Source organism: Prinia subflava, chromosome 13 (genome assembly GCF_021018805.1).
Source record: "Prinia subflava isolate CZ2003 ecotype Zambia chromosome 13, Cam_Psub_1.2, whole genome shotgun sequence".
Classification (NCBI taxonomy): domain Eukaryota; kingdom Metazoa; phylum Chordata; class Aves; order Passeriformes; family Cisticolidae; genus Prinia; species Prinia subflava.
The window spans coordinates 3,545,458-3,562,428 of NC_086259.1; the positions used below are offsets into that span (position 1 = coordinate 3,545,458).

The window sequence follows — 16,971 nt, forward strand, 5'->3', positions numbered from 1 at the left end:
CACTAAATTTTGTTAGAACTGTTTTACAGTATTCCTGTCTCTAGCAACACTGTTTTTTGGAGTAGATAACAATGGTGGTTAGTTAGAATCCAGCTTTTTTTGCTGACTGTCTTGTGAGCTAGAAAAAATAGGGAAACGTGAGAAGTTAAAATTATATGGGAGAAAAACTATAATAACCATTTCTTGAGCCCAACTCTTGTACTAGACTGGGTTATTAACTCAATTTGACTGCTATTTTTCTTTCTACCTTAGTCCAGCTCATACAACTTTTTCCTTTTTGGATGCAGTAGGAAACTATGAGTGCAGGTTTTAAAAACTTCTCAAAGAAAAATAAATCAAGGATGTGAATAGCATAATTTTGTTCAGATTTTTTTTTAAGTTTTCCATATTGATACTGTGAGCTCTGAAGATATTTTTAAGGCAGTTCTGATATTTAACAAAATTTCACAAAAATTAATTTTTCCACTGCCCAGTAAGAATTTAGGATAAATTCCTATCTAGTTTGCAGTGCAAGAAAAACAAATTTTGATGTCTTTTTACTAATACTTAAAAAGTAAATTAATTTTGTTTTCTTTTTATTTTAGCTAAAACAGAACATAAAATAGAAACGATTGCTCCTCAGTTTTCCAAGGTGAAGGTTAAAGACTTCTTTCACAAGCTGGTATGTAACATAGTAGTGCTGCCCAACCCCTGCCATTTTGACAGCAACTATAAATTCACTCTAACGTGAGGGAAGGGACACAAATATTTTAGCCTGAAAAAGTGCTCCTGTAGTAATTGAGTTTTGTTCAGAAGCTGTTGGAGAAATCACTCCTAGCTGTAGAGCTGTAAGTCAACTTGAGAAAAGCAAAGAATAAAAGTGCCATTTCTATATGGCTTGCACAACATTCAGTCTTGAAAACCTTCATAAAAGTCCCATGAAGTCTCAACAGATAATTGTACACAACTTAAAGGGTGGGAGAAATACGTAGAATGTGGAGACAGGCATGCAGAGCATGTGCCTTGCATGTGACACAGCCAGTCTTTCAGGTGGCTCTGTGTGTGTCAGTGAGCAAAAGGAACTGGGAGTTATGGTTAGGATCAGAATATGCAGTGTTTCATGAATCAGTTTCTCTCCTCTGAAACGGAGTAATACAGGACCTTACAGCCTATGCAGCCAAAAGCTTCTGCACACCTTAACAGAGATCCTGGAACAACTGGGCAGCTGCCTTTATCCCACTCTGTTTGAAGTATTGACTGAAGAGTCATGGAGTGGGACTTTGCATTTCCAGGGAATTAGCTGGAAGCTAACCTGAGTAAAATCTACAACAGATGAGCTTAAAGCATTATAACTTCCAAAACCAGAAATGCTTTGTTTCAAGTGACAGTAAGCCATAACATGCCTGCTGTTGTGTTACCTCCAGGGCCCACTGGCAGTGTTCTCAGCCAAGCAGAGATGGACAGCTCCACGCACCATTTGCCTTCACCATGAAGCAGGAGAGCTTGGATTCAGTCTAAAAGGAGGTGCTCCAGTACAGGTTTATTGTCTGGATCCAGCTTGTTCTGCAGCAGTAAGTATATTGGTGTATATTGAATTCTGTATGTTACTATGGTCAATTCACATAATCTGAAGGCATTTCAAGTGCTATATATGCTGGAGATTGTTACAGTACCTATACCCCCAACATCACCTGAAACTAGAGTTGATTTCTTTCTCTGTTCACTCTTAATAGTTAAAAAGTTACAAATAATAAAAGCAAATGTTACTTCCTGTCTTATTCAGGAAGTTAGAAGGGATAAACGCTTTCAAAAGTAGCAATAAGGATCAGGAAGGGAATGCAAGGTGTAGTTCTGCCTAAGGGAAGAGGGACCAGAATGTTTTATTGGCTTGTAATGTTGTTCTTTCAGGGAAAATCCAAAGGGATAAAGCAGCATGCAGAGATAAGCAGTTTACTTATAGAAAAGGCAGAAGTAACCACAGAAGTACAAATAAAAATAATGGAGAACAAGATTTAAACACTGCAGAAAATATCTTCTGGGGAATGATAGTGTAGCAAAACCCAGGGTTCATTTATTTAAAGAGAAAAGTAAAACCAGCCAAAATTTGAGTATAGCAGAATCTCATCAATTACCTCAAGAGGTATTTTGTGTACTTGAGAAAGTTGCACATGTGTGGCTAGAGGATGGGTTTGTAGCATCTTACGAGTGCAATGCTTTTGGGGCAGATACTTTATGGTGACAAAAACATTTTACATGTCTTTAAAATTCCAGATAATAACCTGTGCCAAATTTTTTGACAGGCAGCAGGCCTAAAAGAAGGTGACTACATTGTTTCAGTTGGTGGCATGGATTGCAAGTGGCTTGGTGTGAATGAGGTGCTGGAAAAATTGAAAAGTGTGGGAAAGCAGTCCCTGGAGCTTGAGGTTATCAGTTGCCAGGATACAGCGGCATCTCTGGTATGGAATGAGACAATATCTTCTGCAGATTTGACATGCTACAGTTTTTTCACTTGCCTGCCTTCAGTTCCTGATTGTTTACTTCCATGTAGTCAGATATTCCACTCAACCTGTGAATATATAAAGCCTTCAGATGTGTGTTCAGTTTTAAACCATTAAACCACTGTGACCTAGCAAGCTAAAGTAGTCTAGCATGCATGTCTGCATGAGAATGGTTGGGTGGTGGGCTTTTTTTGTAGTGGAGCTACTTAGATTAATTGCATGAAAAATTTCAAGACCTATTTCATTTCCTTTACTTGTCCCAGAGGGTGAATGCATCACCCTTTTCATCACTGGAAAAACCACAATGAAACAATAATGGAATGAAATAGAACATCCAAGACCACATATTTATTTTCTATGCACTGTTATCTAAATGATCTGTGACTTTTGTATTAGATCATGGATTATTGTATGTATTTTTTTATTTTGGTGAACTTTTAACTGTCTAGTCAGTTACTAAGCTACTGTAGAAGCTTTAGACTAATTGAAAGTCATCACATGATTAAAAAATATTAAGCTCTAAATAACTTACTAGTTGTGTGAAAGAACCTGTAGCTTAGCTAAATCCACTGCTCCGTGCTTTTAACATTCCCTGGCAAGCTTAGACACTCAAGTAGTGTTGCCTGAGGAGCTATTAAGGTGCCTCTGCTGCTGTTAGGTTTTCTTGTTTTATTAAAATTGGTTTTCCTTATTGAAAATAAGGAATTAGACATCTGCTATTCCAAGTTGCAACTGGAAAGAAAAAAATATAATCAAATTGCTTCAAGGCAAAGCTACAAGAAGCCAGAGAAGGCTGTGCCTTTCAGGTATCCAAGAGGATGTCACACAGGAGTTTTTATAGTTGTGATCAACACAGAACCTGTCCAAAGACAGCAAAAGGACCCCCCTTCACATCTATAAGATGTGAACTTGTATGTAGCAAGAACTACATCCTTGAGATTTGTAGGGAGGTTAGTGTGTATATTAAATAGTTATGTAGAAGCCAGCGAATGTTTAACAACCTAAGAAAAGACTGACAAGTTCCTTTCTGCTTACAGAGCATACCCTTGATTCTACATGTGCAAAATGCAGAATCAGAGCACTCTGAAGGGCCTTGTGCCCAGTAATGTAATTAGCACAGAAAACTTGCTGCAGTCTGCCCTGGAAAACCCTGGGCACAGTAACCTTTTGTTATTGTCAAAATTTTGACCCATTTTGGATGACTGATTCTTACAATGCTTCTCTTTTTCCTACAGCATAGCAAGAGTGCAACTTACTCTATGGGAATGCAGAAGACATACTCCTTGATCTGTTTGGCCATGGATGAGGACAAAATTGATCAGACCAAGAAAGCCCCACTAAAACTCCCTTTTCTAAGCTGGGGAACTAAAAACAGACAGAAAGCTGCAAGTACACTCTGCCTTCCTTCAGCTGTGGCTGGGAGTTCTCAGACTAAGAAGAAGCTTTCCCCCTTCACACTTTTCAATACAGAAAGTTCATTGTATTGAATCTTTTAGAAGTATCTGTTAATGTGACTTTTGTTTAAAATGTAGATAAAAATATTGATCAATTTTATCTTCATATGCATATGTACAAACTCAGACAAATACTGTTGACTTCATTTGCTGTGCATTGAACCACTTATGGTCAGAAGCTGACAGAACCTGTAAAACTTCAGTGTTTGAAGGTTAGAGTGAAGTGGTTTGGGAGGTATGCAATAATAAGATGTAGGTTATAGAATTGCTTACATGACGACTGGACTCCTTTGGAGTTTCAAAATACAGTTACAGTTACGACTGATTTTTCATAAAAATAGTCATAACTATGCTAGATGGGAGTTATTTATTACAAACTATGCTGAATGCAAAATAATAGGGGACACATTAAAGAATGATTTTGCTCTTAAAGTTTAGAGTCAATAATAAGTGACTTAACACTACTTTGAAGAATTATCTTAACAAACCACAGGTGAGAGGGAGTAATATTACTCAGAGAAACCAGTCTTGTGCCAAGGGGCAGTGTCATAGAGTTGTGTTTTATGCAGAGATGCTTCCTCAGAGTACTAGGTATAGCCCACTGAACAGCTGATTTAATTCTGGAAGAGAATTAAAAGGCTTAAAATTTAAAAGGTCTTTTGAACTCCAAAAGGCTTTTACTCTGTTCTTTTTCTGATTTAGGTAAAATTTTAAATGCCTGCTGATTGTTAAAACCAGACTTTATTCCAAATGTTATTTAAACTACTTACCTTAAGACTTGTATCTCACTAGTCTTGATAAAATGGATAGCTGTGAAACTAATCTCCAAATGGATATATTATAATATATTGATTCAAGGGCACGTAAATTGCAGTGATGCTTTAAAATATAAAAAAAGAAGTGCTTGTGCTAAGTGGCAGGATATTTATTTACTATCATATCAAGCAAAAAAAAAATCCTTCTACCCTGGGAAAAATTCATGAACAAGCTGTATCTATAGTAAGGAGGGGGACAAAAAATAACTGGTGAGCATTTCTTTGAGATTCTTCTGTTTCCTGAAATTAACTGACAATTGCTAACACTGTAGTGTTAGTTAACATTGCCATCTACAGAGTAGATAGATACTTAAAATTTACATGAATTGTCATTTATTTTTAATTTCTTATGTAGTAAGTGTAAATATCTTGATGAGCCTTATTTAAGAATAAAAATCAGATGCTGTCATTTAGTAGTAGCTTTTTGATTCTGCTGCAGATTGGATGATAAAGTATAATTCACATTGCTATTTACTGTTACCATACCTCTTGTGTGTTTTTCTAATGTTGCTGAGAAACTTGTAAGAAAAGTTCCTGTATTGTGCAATATCAAGTGTAAAACCAATTTCCTTACAGAGAGTGTAAACATATTTCTAGTTTCCCTATCAAGGTTACATAAAACAATAATGTGTAAATTACTTGTGACTTGCCTATCCTTAGAAGTTCCTTTTTACGTGTATTGGTAGTAGTGCTTCTTTTACACAGGAGCAGCAGCAGCCAGACACTGATCTGCACATACAGTATTCCAGACAGAGGAGATTTACTTTGCCTGTGTGCTGAAGTTGCTGTCCAAGTAAAACCTTTAGCAAAGTCACACCAATCACTCTTCCAGCTCTTCATTTCTCTTAAACCACTATGATAGTCTTCCTGGAAATACTTCCCCTCTTAGCTCCTGAGTAACTGCCTTTCCCTTCCCATCACCACACTCACTCGTCCTTGAGGAAAGCTTGGCTTTTCAAGTTTAAAACACACCCCTCCATTCAGGTAAAACTTTGCACCTCTCAGGTGCCACACACATACTCTTGGTTTTCTGCCAGCTAACTAAAGACTCATTCTACCCTGAGTGGCAGCCAAAAGCCAGCTTAACTTGCAGTGAAATGAGTGTGTGCCTGATGTTCTTGCTCAGACCACAGGAATTTCTGTAACAAGTGTCTTCCCACAAGGATGTATAAGGTTGCTGTAAAGCCCTAAGAAGAAAGGTTAGCAATAGATTAGTAGTTCAGCCTGTAAACTTCATTAATATTGTTCCTACTTCAGCTGAACTGTTTAATGCACTGAGCAGTTGGCCGTTTGTCTTGTAACATGCCTTTAGATGTGAAATCCAGTCTTCATAGCAAAGTGACAAATAGAGAGAATAAAGGGATTAAGGGAATAAATTCCTTTAGAGGGAATAAAATCTGAGCAAACTTCTTTTTATAAAGAAGCTTAAAGTACTCCCTTAGTTGCCTAAAAAAAAAAAAGTAGTATCTTTTTCTGTACTTTTGGAAATGTCTGATGTTTATTATTCACTAAATGAAATAATTATGTCCAAGTTACTGACAAATTTTCATCCCAAGTACAGAATCCATATAAATAATAGGTCCACCTGCTGTCCATGATAAACAGTGTAAGAGATGACTTTCAGAGGTGCCAAGGCCCCCACAAAAGGATTGGAAAATCCTACTCAGCTGCCTTCCTGCTGTGATCCAAACTCCCAAGTGGTATGAAAGATGCTTTTCACATACCTCCTCAAAGGCAATTTTACCCTTAGAAAATAGGGTAAGAATATAACTTAAAACAAAATGCAAGATGTCAGGAAAAAGAATCCTCTTAACAAATTTCAAAATACTACTTCTGGAAGAGTAGTATGAATTACAAATTTTGTTCAAAGCTTCCTGTATTTTTTTTTTGTAGTGTATATTATAGTAAAACTGATAGTGCAATTAACATACTAAAAGTTACAATTCATATATCAAAATATTTTGCAATTTATTATTAGTATGCCAACCTATATTCAAAAGGACAACATGAATTAACCAATATTTTGGATATCAGGCACATGGGAATAAATTTGTTTACACCCTGTGAACTGAAGGGGTGACCAAAGAAATAAGTTAGTGTAAAGTCAAACCTGTATTCCAGTAGGACTTTCCAAAGGAACTCCAAAAAGTTATAAATCAGAGATGTTACTGTAAAGCAATATATGCTAACTTTTTAAAAACATGTAACATATTTCCAGTTACTGAGAAGTTACTATGCATAGATTTATATGGTGGGTTTTTTTCTGGAAGAGCAAAGTAAGCAAGGATATTGCTCTTCCATTTTTTTAAACACAGGTGCAGAAGAAGACAGCTTTCTTGTTTGGTTGTTTTGGGGGTTTTTGTTTTGTTTGTTTGTTTGTTTGGGTTTTTTTTCCCAGATATATGCAAAATACTTTACAGACTTCTTTCCATGGGAATCTGCACAGCTTAATCTATATATCTATATGAACAGAGCAGATGTAAAAAAGAAACATCAGAGTCCAGTTGCTGCTAGCCATGATTACAAAAATTAGCATAATATGTGTTTATCAAAACAAAAAAAATTATAATTCAGAAGAAAAACTCCAAGTTTTTATTTTGCAAAATACCACTGCACACGCACATCAGGAGTGTAAAAAAGTGTAAATCTGTTGTGCTACTGTTGGTCCAACTACCTGCTCCAGCTCATTGCTGGACGCGTTACAGAGCCGATGGATGCTGCCCAAGTGCTGCAGTAAGAGCAGGGCTTTGGTTCTCCCCACGCCGGGGATGTGCAGCAGCGCCTGCAGCACGGCGGGCTCGGGCGGCGGAGCGCGCTGCCGCCGGACGAAGGGGTTGGAGCCGCGATCCCGGCCCTGCTCCCGCACCTGCGGCCAGAGAGAGCTGTCAGCGACACCCGGCGCCTCTGCGGGACCTCTGCTCAGGGCTCACAGGGGTTCATCTCACAACGCTTCAACGCTACCACCCGGGAAGCTTTAAAAGCAAGCGCCCTCCTTAGAGAGAATGAAGTCTGACAAAATCTTACTAGGAAACAAGCAATTTCTTAATAGTGGCAACAAATGAAAATTATTTTTGTCGCCTTTCTGATGCAGTCAGAGAAAGGGTAAAAAGAAGCAATTTTAAAACAGTTTCCCTAGCCTTAGAGAAAGCAAAATCTCAAGTTGATTTTGATAGTGACATTTGCCTAACGCTACCTAGTGGTACCTCAGTACAAGATTAAACTTTAAAAATCCAGGATAATTTCAGCCTTTTTCCTTTGTTCCCAAATGAGCCTTCTTTCCACTGAACTATACTACATCACTGTTGCAAAAGATTTATTCCTTACATTCAAATGATGTTGTGTTCCTTTAAGATCCCATATCTTCTCTCTGAAATAATCACTGAGGAGATCTACCTGCTTTCCTATACAACCCATGTTTTAATATAACACAGAAACTTACTAGTTGAATAATAAGCTGAGAGGCTTCTCCTTGATTTGCCACAGGAAGCAACACCATTCCAAGTTCCAGTACTACAAGTTTTTGTACTCCTGAGTAGTACTGATCACTGATTTGGGTTTTCTCTACAATTACAATTCCCCTAAGACTGCTGGCCTGTATTGAAAGGAAAAAGATATTAGAAAAAAACCTTGTTAATGACAAATTAATGCAATGTAACAGAGAGAAATTCTTTCAGGTATGAGCTGCCTAATAGCAAATCAGAGGAAGAAGATAAGTTGCTGCAACAGGACTGAGGTTTGATACAACATTATCACATAGCTGCAGAATTTTTCAGTTTTCAAGTGAAAATTATCCCAAAAGGTCAGATTCAATGGAATTTAAAAAAAACACAAGAAGAATGTTTTCAGAAGCATGGAATAAACAAATATGAAGTGAAAACTTTTCTCTTTATATAGCACTTACATTTCTAAACTTAACCAATCTTCGTTTGAATTCATCCCCTGCAACCAAATCTGCTTCAGAAATAAATAAAATGCAAGTTTTGTTTGAAAGATGAAAGTCCACCAGTCCCAAGCCATCTTCAAAGATGAGTCTAACTTTCCCTTAGGGTGAGAAAAGATACAGTAGTTAAAAATACAGAAAGAAGAAAAAATACAGTAGTTAAAAATATACCAACAATTACAGCACAGCCTTCTTAAAGTGTCAATCATTCTAGTAACTTCTAATGAACTTTATAAAAAGACTTTTTCCATTTAAGTAAATCTATTACAAGCAGCCCGAACTACTGTGTGATGTCTTTAGTAATGCAAATTAATAGAAGTTCCAATCTACAGATTTAAAAGTACTAGAGCCGCTCAGTAAACTCTGGACTTGAACAAAAATACCACACGCTTTTCTGGAGGGATCATCATAACTGAGTTTGTTGTGCCAGCAAGACGGTGGCAGAGTATAAATGTAAAATCAAGAGAGTTCCGTGGAGATGCAGATCTGCAAAGCCCCACAACAGCAGATTCTCTGCAGACTGCTCTGCAACTATGCAACCGAGCCGATCACACAGATACCTGAGAAACAAACGGGACCTTCCAGCCTGCTAACACAGTCCGTACCACAAAGACGGGAGCAGTCAGGCACAGAGTAAAACACACTCCAGCCGTTCTCAGCGTTACTGGGCAGTAGAGGGGAAGGGTTTGCCTGACTTACTTTTCTTCTTTCAGTTTGTTAGTGCTTACCTTGTAGTCTTTGGGCTACCTCTGACCCTCTCCACTTCTCATTTCCAATCACATGCCCGTAGGGGACAACTATAGCTCCTGCTGTCACAGGAGAGTTTGCTTTCGTTGTCATCAGACCCCCTTTAAAATCCTCCTTCAGTAGCAGTTACGTCCTAGAAAGAAATATGGAAAAATAGCAACACATTTTACAAACCTCTTCCAAGCTTATAAATTTTAATCATAAACTTAGGATGCAATATTCTGGAAGAGACATTATGTCCTTCCTCAAGGAAGCTTCCTTACAGTTAAGGTGAACATATCGAAATCGGCCAGCAACTCCGTTCACTTTAATACAGGCTATTGTGTTGGCTTGCAAATTCCACTTTCAGCTTTACCACTCAATCTGAAAAACGCCTGAATTAAAACACACAGATCGTGAAAAAAAACCCCATTGCCTTTTCCGTACCTCCATCCACCCTTGCTAGGAGAAAATCTTCCTGAATTGCAAAGCCAACTCCAGAGGCACCTCCGTCCCTCGGCTGGTGGAAGTCTCCAGACCAGTTATTAAAAAGTTGTTGCTGGGAGAGATTATTTTCAGGTTTGCCAGCTTTCCGCGCTGTTAAGGGGAATGTGAGCCTTGGAGGCTAAGGCACGATCAAAGGACAAGCAGCAGCGGTACCACCGCCGAAACACATCCCCGAGCGGAGCCGCACTCTGAGGGCCGGGGAGAGGCCGCAGGGGCGGCGGGCGGTCCGCGCTGCCCGGCCCACAGGGCTGCCAGCCTTTGTCTGCTCCGGGCCCAGAGGAGCCGCCCGCAGCAGGCAAGGGCCCGGCGGACAGCGGGGCCGGGAACCGGCAAGGGCCCGGCGGACAGCGGGGCCGGGAACCGGCAAGGGCCCGGCGGACAGCGGGGCCGGGAACCGGCAAGGGCCCGGCGGACAGCGGGGCCGGGAACCGGCAAGGGCCGGGCGGACAGCGCGGCCGGGAACCGGCAGCCGGAGCTCGGCGGGCCGCGAGTAGAGGGGCGGCGGGCGGGGCGGGCCTCGCCGCGGGCGGTTGCTAGGGCCGGGCTCGGGCTGAGTAAGGCGTGTGCTGACTGGAGGAGAGCGAGCCCGCAGCAAATCCGCCGTGGCCTTGTTTTCAGGCGGGTCGCGGGGGCGAAGCGCTCGGCGCGGCGGGGAGGCGGCCGCGGGGCAGTGTTGGAGCCGTCCCGTCCTGATGGCGTTCCTGTTCAGGAGAGGCCGGAGGGGCCCCTTCGTGAGTATCGCTCCGCCACGCCGGGCTCCGTGACCGCGAGCGGGGCCAGCAGCACCACGGGGCTCTGTGGGACCAGGGGTGGTTTCCCGGGAAGGCGGCCGCGCCCTGCGGCTGATGCCGGTTATCACTTTGAAGTGAAAATCGGGGAGAAAAACGAAGCCCAGGCAAAGACAAAATGGTATCGGGGGGTTCCTTTGCCTCAGTCCCAGGCCTGCCCGGCTTCTTGAGAAACGCCGAGGTTCGGCGGGGCGGGGGCAGCGCCGCGTCCCCCTGCGGGAGGCTGCGGGCGCTGGCCAGGGCTGGCACTGCACCCGCAGCGATCCCCGGAGCGCCCGCTCAGTGCTGCCAGGTGAACTCATAGAAGTTCTGATCGAGGGCTCAGGGCAGCCAAGGGCTGTAGGACTGCCAGCAGTTGTCCAGGTGTTCTCTTCCAATGTACTTGAACTGACTGAATTTTTGTTACTGGAATGAAAGTGTTGATCTTCTCTCGTCATACTTTTACCGTGGAAAGACTTTTAGTTCAGCTGTGTTCCCTGGTAGCCACAGGAGGGTCATTCATAGGCCTATCTACAGTCAACCGGCTGTAGTAAACGAAATAGTGCATGGCAGACATGCAGAGTCAGGGAGCAGTGCGTTTGCAAGACTGAGTAAAAAGACAGTCTTTTGATGCACCATTTAATTATTTGATGTGTCTTTCTGTAAAAACAAATATTTCCCGGTTCGCATCTTCATTCTCCTGTTGGAGAAATCAATCAAAGAATAATTGGGGGAAAAAAGATCTGTAGCAGAAAAAGCAGGAACTTATCTGTTTCACTCCATAAAAAACATCTGCCCAAAGGTGATGGACTTTATTATGGCATAGTATTTTCTGATACTAGAGAGAGACAAGAGGCAATGAGCACAAACTCAAAACACAGACAATTCAACTTAAACATAATAAAATACTGTGAGGTGGTTGAGCACTGGACCAGGTTGGAGATACACAGAACATGAGAGGATACCAAGCAACCCTGTCGTGGTTGGCCCAGCTTTGAGCAGGAACTTGAACTAGACAATCTCCGGAGCTCCCTTCCAACCTCAGCTAGGCTATGGTTTCCTTCACAGTACTTTAGTAGGAACTCTAATCCCGGTTTTTCTGAGCTGGTATTTAATGCTATACCATTAAAAAAAAATACTGTGCTTGTGGATGAAAAAAATGTATTAGGTTTTGTTTTGTTTTTTAAATTATGGTTGAATCTTTGACTGCAAGACTTAGTGGTAGGGTTTTTTTTCCATCTCGTACTGCTGTGACTGAGGACTGACAAACTCTAGAAGAAAGGGACAATATTGTTACTCTGAAGCAGTATTCAGATATTTTCAGAATATCTGCTGAAAAAGTTATTTTCTAGCCCAGCTTTTCTTGTATATATATAGGGAAAAGATGAGTAAGTTAAAATTCTGATTTTGCAAGTTGCGATATAGTGGGTAGAAAACATACATTCATGGGTCTCATGTAAATTACATTTCTAACCTTCAAGAGCAGCAGTTCATAAATGTTAAATGAACTTGCCGAATTTACATGGTGTTCTGACTTTAAGGGGAATGAAATACCATTTCAAGTTTTCTGTTTACATTAATTGCATGTACTTGTTCTTCCTTTTATATTATTTTGCATTGTTAGTTTCTGTGCGCATTCTGTGATTTTTTTTCATTGTGATCCCTAAAGTCATTGTCAACTAATTTTATTTTAAATCATTTAGAAACATATAGCTCATGGCCTGGTCCCTGCTGCTACCGTAGCTCCTAAACCTGCAGTTCCCCGCACCCCTCCCCCTCGTAGTCCAAACCCTTCTCCAGAAAGGCCCAGGTATGTTTTGATTTTTCTTTAAATTCTTTCTTGTTTTGTAGGTATTGTAGCATACTAGAAAAGCCTGATTAGAAGAATTGCGTGCCATTACAATACTTACAAAACTTTTCAGAAAAATAGTATATTTTTAAGGGGGGCTGGTTTCCCACTCTGAACTTCTTTCCCCATTCCTGAGCTTGGTAAATATTCAGGACAGTAACAATTATGATCATGTGACTTATCTGAGTCAATTAAAGATGAATGGATTATTTAAAGTTAGCCTAATTTTTAATTTGGCTGCTACAGTAGAGTGTAGGACTGCAGCAGCACTAGTGCTGTGAGTCAGAAAATATTAGCTCATTAGAAGAACATGCAATTAAACCTTTCTACCGTACCAGGGACTTAAAAAACTGGCATGTAAAACCACGCTGGATTGGAAAAATGCAGATTCTTTTTCTTTTAAGTTTGTAGTTTCTTACAGTTTTTATTCTACGTTTTCTCTGCATTTAGTTCAATTCTGGTTGTTTTCCATGGTCTTTCTAGTGTCTGTAACATTCCTACTTACTTCTACTTAATTTCTTCTTCCTTTCTGGTCTCAAGTTCTTGTCATTCATTTTACACTTCTCAGCATTTCACTGCTTTAATCGTAGTTACTACTTATTTTTCCTTTCCATCATACCCTTCTCTGTACTCCACAGCACCACACAAATAGGCACTTTTGCTTGCTTGTCCTGATTTGCAGTGTGCCAACATTTGTTAACATCTTCAGAGTCAGCAGTAAAAGGTTTAGAGTAGGGAATAATGGAGACAAAATAGCAGGACATGGAGGACCTTTTCAACTCAACACCAGGTAGTATTGTTATAGCTAAAGTGAATGCTAAATACTGTAAATTATTCATGTGAATTTTGGGAAAGTAACTCAATATATTCCATGATTTTCATTGCATGTGATTTGAGAAAACCAGTAGATATTGCACCTTACTCTTGGATAGCTGCATTAAAATAGCTTGCCTTATTTTGTGTTTTACTTTGGGATGTAATCGTTTATAACCAATCCCATAGCATTCAGTGATATTTAAGCTTGTTAACTGTGAATATTTTGCTTTGATTAAATAGTGAAGACATTTTGCAAAGGAAAATATATAAAATGTGGAGCACAGAGATTGCCATCAGTATTGCTTCATTGCTTTGTTCTGCTCTCTTCCAGGTCTGCTCTAGCAGCAGCGATCCTTGCAACGACACTAACGGGGCGCACTGTTGCTATTCCCCAGCCTCGGCAGCGATCGCTTTCTGAGGGTGATTCGACCTGCTTGGAACAGGAATGTTTTGAACCATATGCAACAGTCACAGAGCTCAGAACAGGGTAGTGTATACTTTCTGATTTGATATCTTAAGTTAGAAATGGAGTGTCTCAGTGATCAATTGTACCAAAGAGTGATAGCAAACTCCTGCCATTACAGCTACTTAGTTTTTCTTACCACATCATAAATTCAGTCTGAAGTGTCTAACAATCCTTATTCCATTTCTTGTAAAATGGTGTCACACATACAATCTTAAGAGAGGCAGATTTGAATTGTACAGTAGTCATAAGTGAAATAATATACTATTTCTGTCAAATGATCAATTTTACAGAATGTGATGAGCTGAGGAATCACTTGAATTATATGTAAGATATTTCTTTTGTGCTACCATGATTATTTCAGACTGTCTTTTTGGCAGAATTAGGAACCTTCTATCTCTAATCTGGCATTTTAAGATAGAGAGGAAAAGGTAGTACCAGTATTAACTGTCTATTTTAGAGTACACACATAGACTACTGTCTTGGAGATGGTTTGTTATCCCATACCATTTTTGGGGTTTTTTATCAGTTTTGTTTAGTTTGTGCCCAGGGTGACCGTTGTCCCCTCCCACCCCCACGCTCCCTGGCTCTGGGACTGTCACGATGAGTGGGAGCCGAGCTGGGGTTTCTGGAGAGAGTCTAGGGCAGTGAGAGAGGCAGCCCTTCCCTTTCAGTGTGGGCTGTTCCACGGGACACACGCAGCCAGTATCTCTGACAGGGATCCTGCTCTTTCTGTGGGGTTTGCCTGCTTTTTTCTTTTCTTTTCTTTTTTTTTTCTTTTTTTTTTCTTTTTTTTTTCTTTTTTTTTTTCCTTTGGCACTGTGACTGAGTTTGCTGGCTTGGCTTCTTTTGCTGCTCTGCTGTTGGGAAGCCCACAGCCAGTGTGTGGACACCAGGACCTGGGAACACTCCGCTTCCTGCCAGGGGGCTGCCCCCACGCTCTGCACAGCCCAGACCCAGGGACCAGCCAGCACCAGAGAGAAATACCAGGGGGTCTCTGTCTCTGCCCTGTTTGGGACCCAGCCCACTCCACAGTGCCCGGGCTACTGCTCCGGGATTTTTTTCTACACTGGAGCTGTTTTGCCCCTCCCTTCCAGGAGGTAAAAAGTTCAGCTACAGCTGCAGAGTTTCTGCTGCCTCTTGCTTGCTGACCGGGGGAGGTCCACCCTGCAGTTCTGGCTCGCTGGTTTGAGGTTTGCTGCTGCAGCCCCTTTCGCTGTCCATGGGGCGCAGTGGGACTGGCTGCTCCTGTGAGTTTATAAAGGAAGCACCTTCCGCATGCCTTGCTGCCAGCTGTGCCCGCCATTGTCCGTGTGACATGGCCAGCCTGGCGCCACAGCGCCCCTGCAGCCGAGGAGGAACCACTGCAGCTGCCCCGCCCGGCTGGGAGCCACCAGCGCCCCTGCAGCCGAGGAGGAACCACTGCAGCTGCCCCGCCCGGCTGGGAGCCACCGGTGCCCCTGCAGCCGAGGAGGAACCACTGCAGCTGCCCTGCCCGGCCGGGAGCCACCGGCGCCCCTGCAGCCATGGAGGAACCACTGCAGCTGCCCCGCCCGGCCGGGAGCCACCGGTGCCCCTGCAGCCATGGAGGAACCACTGCAGCTGCCCTGCCCGGCCGGGAGCCACCGGCGCCCCTGCAGCCATGGAGGAACCACTGCAGCTGCCCCGCCCGGCCAGGAGCCACCGGCGCCCCTGCAGCCATGGAGGAACCACTGCAGCTGCCCCGCCCGGCTGGGAACCACCGGCGCCCCTGCAGCCATGGAGGAACTGCTGCAGCTGCCCTGCCCGGCCGGGAGCCACCGGCGCCCCTGCAGCCATGGAGGAACCACTGCAGCTGCCCCGCCCGGCCGGGAGCCACCGGTGCCCCTGCAGCCGAGGAGGAACCACTGCAGCTGCCCTGCCCGGCTGGGAGCCACCAGCGCCCTGCCGGCTGCAGTCAGAACTGCACCACCGGGGGAAGGGCCTGCAGCCAAGAGAAGGCTGTCACTGGGTTTCTTGGTGGGGACTTGAGGTTCCACAATTTCAATATTTAGCATGTATTCAATTCTTCTTGTTTCTGTGTCTTGCAGGCATACCTTTTTTTTGTTGTTAATAAACAGGATTTTTTTTGTTTCCACCCCGGTATCCATTTCTCTCATTGGCAGAAGAAAAGGGAGTTATTGAAGCCCTTTCTCTTTAGAGGAGACACTCATTCCAGGGCATTTTCTCCTGAAATTGTCTCGAAAGCAAGACAACGGTATCCCCTGTTTGGAGCTAGCAGAAGCTTAGGTGTCTGTCTGTCACTTTGGACTTTTGTATATTGTAAGACTGGTGGTTCTACTTTACTGGTGTTGGGTTTTTTTGAAGAGTAAGCAGTGCTGAAACAGGCATTAAATTACTTTTTGCAAGTCTAACTGGAAACTTGATGGTTGTGACAGGTCTCCTCTACAGTCCCTGGAGATATCAGGCAATTATGGTGAAGATGAGGATATGGATACATACCTTTCAGATGCTGATAAAGAGGCAGAGTCCAGCTGTCAGAGTAATGAGAAAAGGGAAGGAAGCTTTAGCACCAATGCTATTTATTCTGTGCCCTGCAAAACTAAAAAGGTAAGATTTTTAAATGCATTAGTTCCTTTATCATATTTTAATATATTAAGGCATGTTAATATTTTGCATGTTTTGTGTTCTCTTCTTACTCTTCAGACATGTATTCAATATTTATTTCACATGCTAATTTTTGTGATTCATGTACTCTTACATGAGTTAGATAGGTTTGTTGGTTGTCACAGAGCCTTTCTCTCTGATTATTATGACTACACTGGTATTGTATATAATTATCATGCATAATTTAGTCTTGTAAAATGTCCAGTAATTTATATTGAGCATGGTACTTACATAGTAGATGATTTGTTAAAAGCACTAGTAACTTCACTGTTAAATGATGAAAGCTTAGTTCATGGCTGAGTATTGTGCTAATGAGCACAGACCTATATAGAAGTAGGGAGATTTAGAATCAAACAAAATAAATTAACTTATTCTTGAAGACCAGGGAATTTTTGTAAGCTGTAGTTTTGGATTGTCTTAACCAGCAACGAACTTAGTACTCCTAAGGCACATTTAAAGTTGAATCAAAAATGATACAAAATTTAACAAACAGGAAGAATTACTGAGTAGG

The 16,971-nt window shown here is 41.9% G+C and overlaps 3 protein-coding genes across 5 annotated transcripts in view; 2 read left to right on the top strand and 1 right to left on the bottom strand.

Annotated features, from left to right (window-relative positions):
* Nucleotides 1-5,155, top strand: part of RHPN2 (rhophilin Rho GTPase binding protein 2) — a 29,680-nt gene extending 24,525 nt beyond the window's left edge. Inside the window, exons 12-15 of the mRNA XM_063410671.1 lie at nt 585-661; nt 1,404-1,550; nt 2,280-2,435; nt 3,713-5,155. Of these exons, the coding sequence (XP_063266741.1) occupies nt 585-661; nt 1,404-1,550; nt 2,280-2,435; nt 3,713-3,964 (632 nt within the window). The 3' untranslated portion in view covers nt 3,965-5,155. The remainder of the gene's footprint in view (nt 1-584; nt 662-1,403; nt 1,551-2,279; nt 2,436-3,712) is intronic.
* Nucleotides 5,156-7,125: 1,970 nt separating this feature from the next.
* On the bottom strand, nt 7,126-10,401 carry FAAP24 (FA core complex associated protein 24). 2 transcript variants are annotated; one of them, XM_063410672.1, is made up of 5 exons: nt 9,860-10,401; nt 9,415-9,566; nt 8,648-8,787; nt 8,186-8,338; nt 7,126-7,612 (listed from the first exon to the last, which is right to left on the bottom strand). In XM_063410672.1, the coding sequence occupies exons 2-5, from the start codon at nt 9,524-9,526 to the stop codon at nt 7,370-7,372; spliced, it is 648 nt and encodes a 215-aa protein (XP_063266742.1). In that variant the 5' UTR covers nt 9,527-9,566; nt 9,860-10,401; the 3' UTR covers nt 7,126-7,369. The 2 variants fall into 2 exon arrangements, with proteins under 2 accessions (XP_063266742.1, XP_063266744.1); XM_063410674.1 differs by lacking the exon at nt 9,860-10,401 and adding an exon at nt 9,697-9,796.
* A 114-nt stretch (nt 10,402-10,515) lies between these two features.
* CEP89 (centrosomal protein 89) overlaps nt 10,516-16,971 on the top strand; it is a 39,616-nt gene continuing 33,160 nt past the window's right edge. The window contains exons 1-4 of one of the 2 annotated variants that reach the window (XM_063410669.1): nt 10,516-10,650; nt 12,390-12,496; nt 13,683-13,838; nt 16,232-16,403. In XM_063410669.1, the coding sequence (XP_063266739.1) occupies nt 10,612-10,650; nt 12,390-12,496; nt 13,683-13,838; nt 16,232-16,403 (474 nt within the window). In that variant the 5' untranslated portion in view covers nt 10,516-10,611. The remainder of the gene's footprint in view (nt 10,651-12,389; nt 12,497-13,682; nt 13,839-16,231; nt 16,404-16,971) is intronic. The other variant, XM_063410670.1, reaches the window with a different exon arrangement.

What these genes read in the sequence shown, in the direction of transcription:
- FAAP24 (XM_063410672.1), bottom strand. Translation starts at nt 9,526, where the DNA reads ATGACAACGAAAGCAAACTCTCCTGTGACAGCAGGAGCTATAGTTGTC. An exon ending in GATTGGTTAAGTTTAGAAAT is followed by an intron (nt 8,339 to 8,647) that starts GTAAGTGCTATA and finishes CTTTCAATACAG; the next exon opens with GCCAGCAGTCTTAGGGGAAT. An exon ending in CTCAGCTTATTATTCAACTA is followed by an intron (nt 7,613 to 8,185) that starts GTAAGTTTCTGT and finishes CTCTGGCCGCAG; the next exon opens with GTGCGGGAGCAGGGCCGGGA.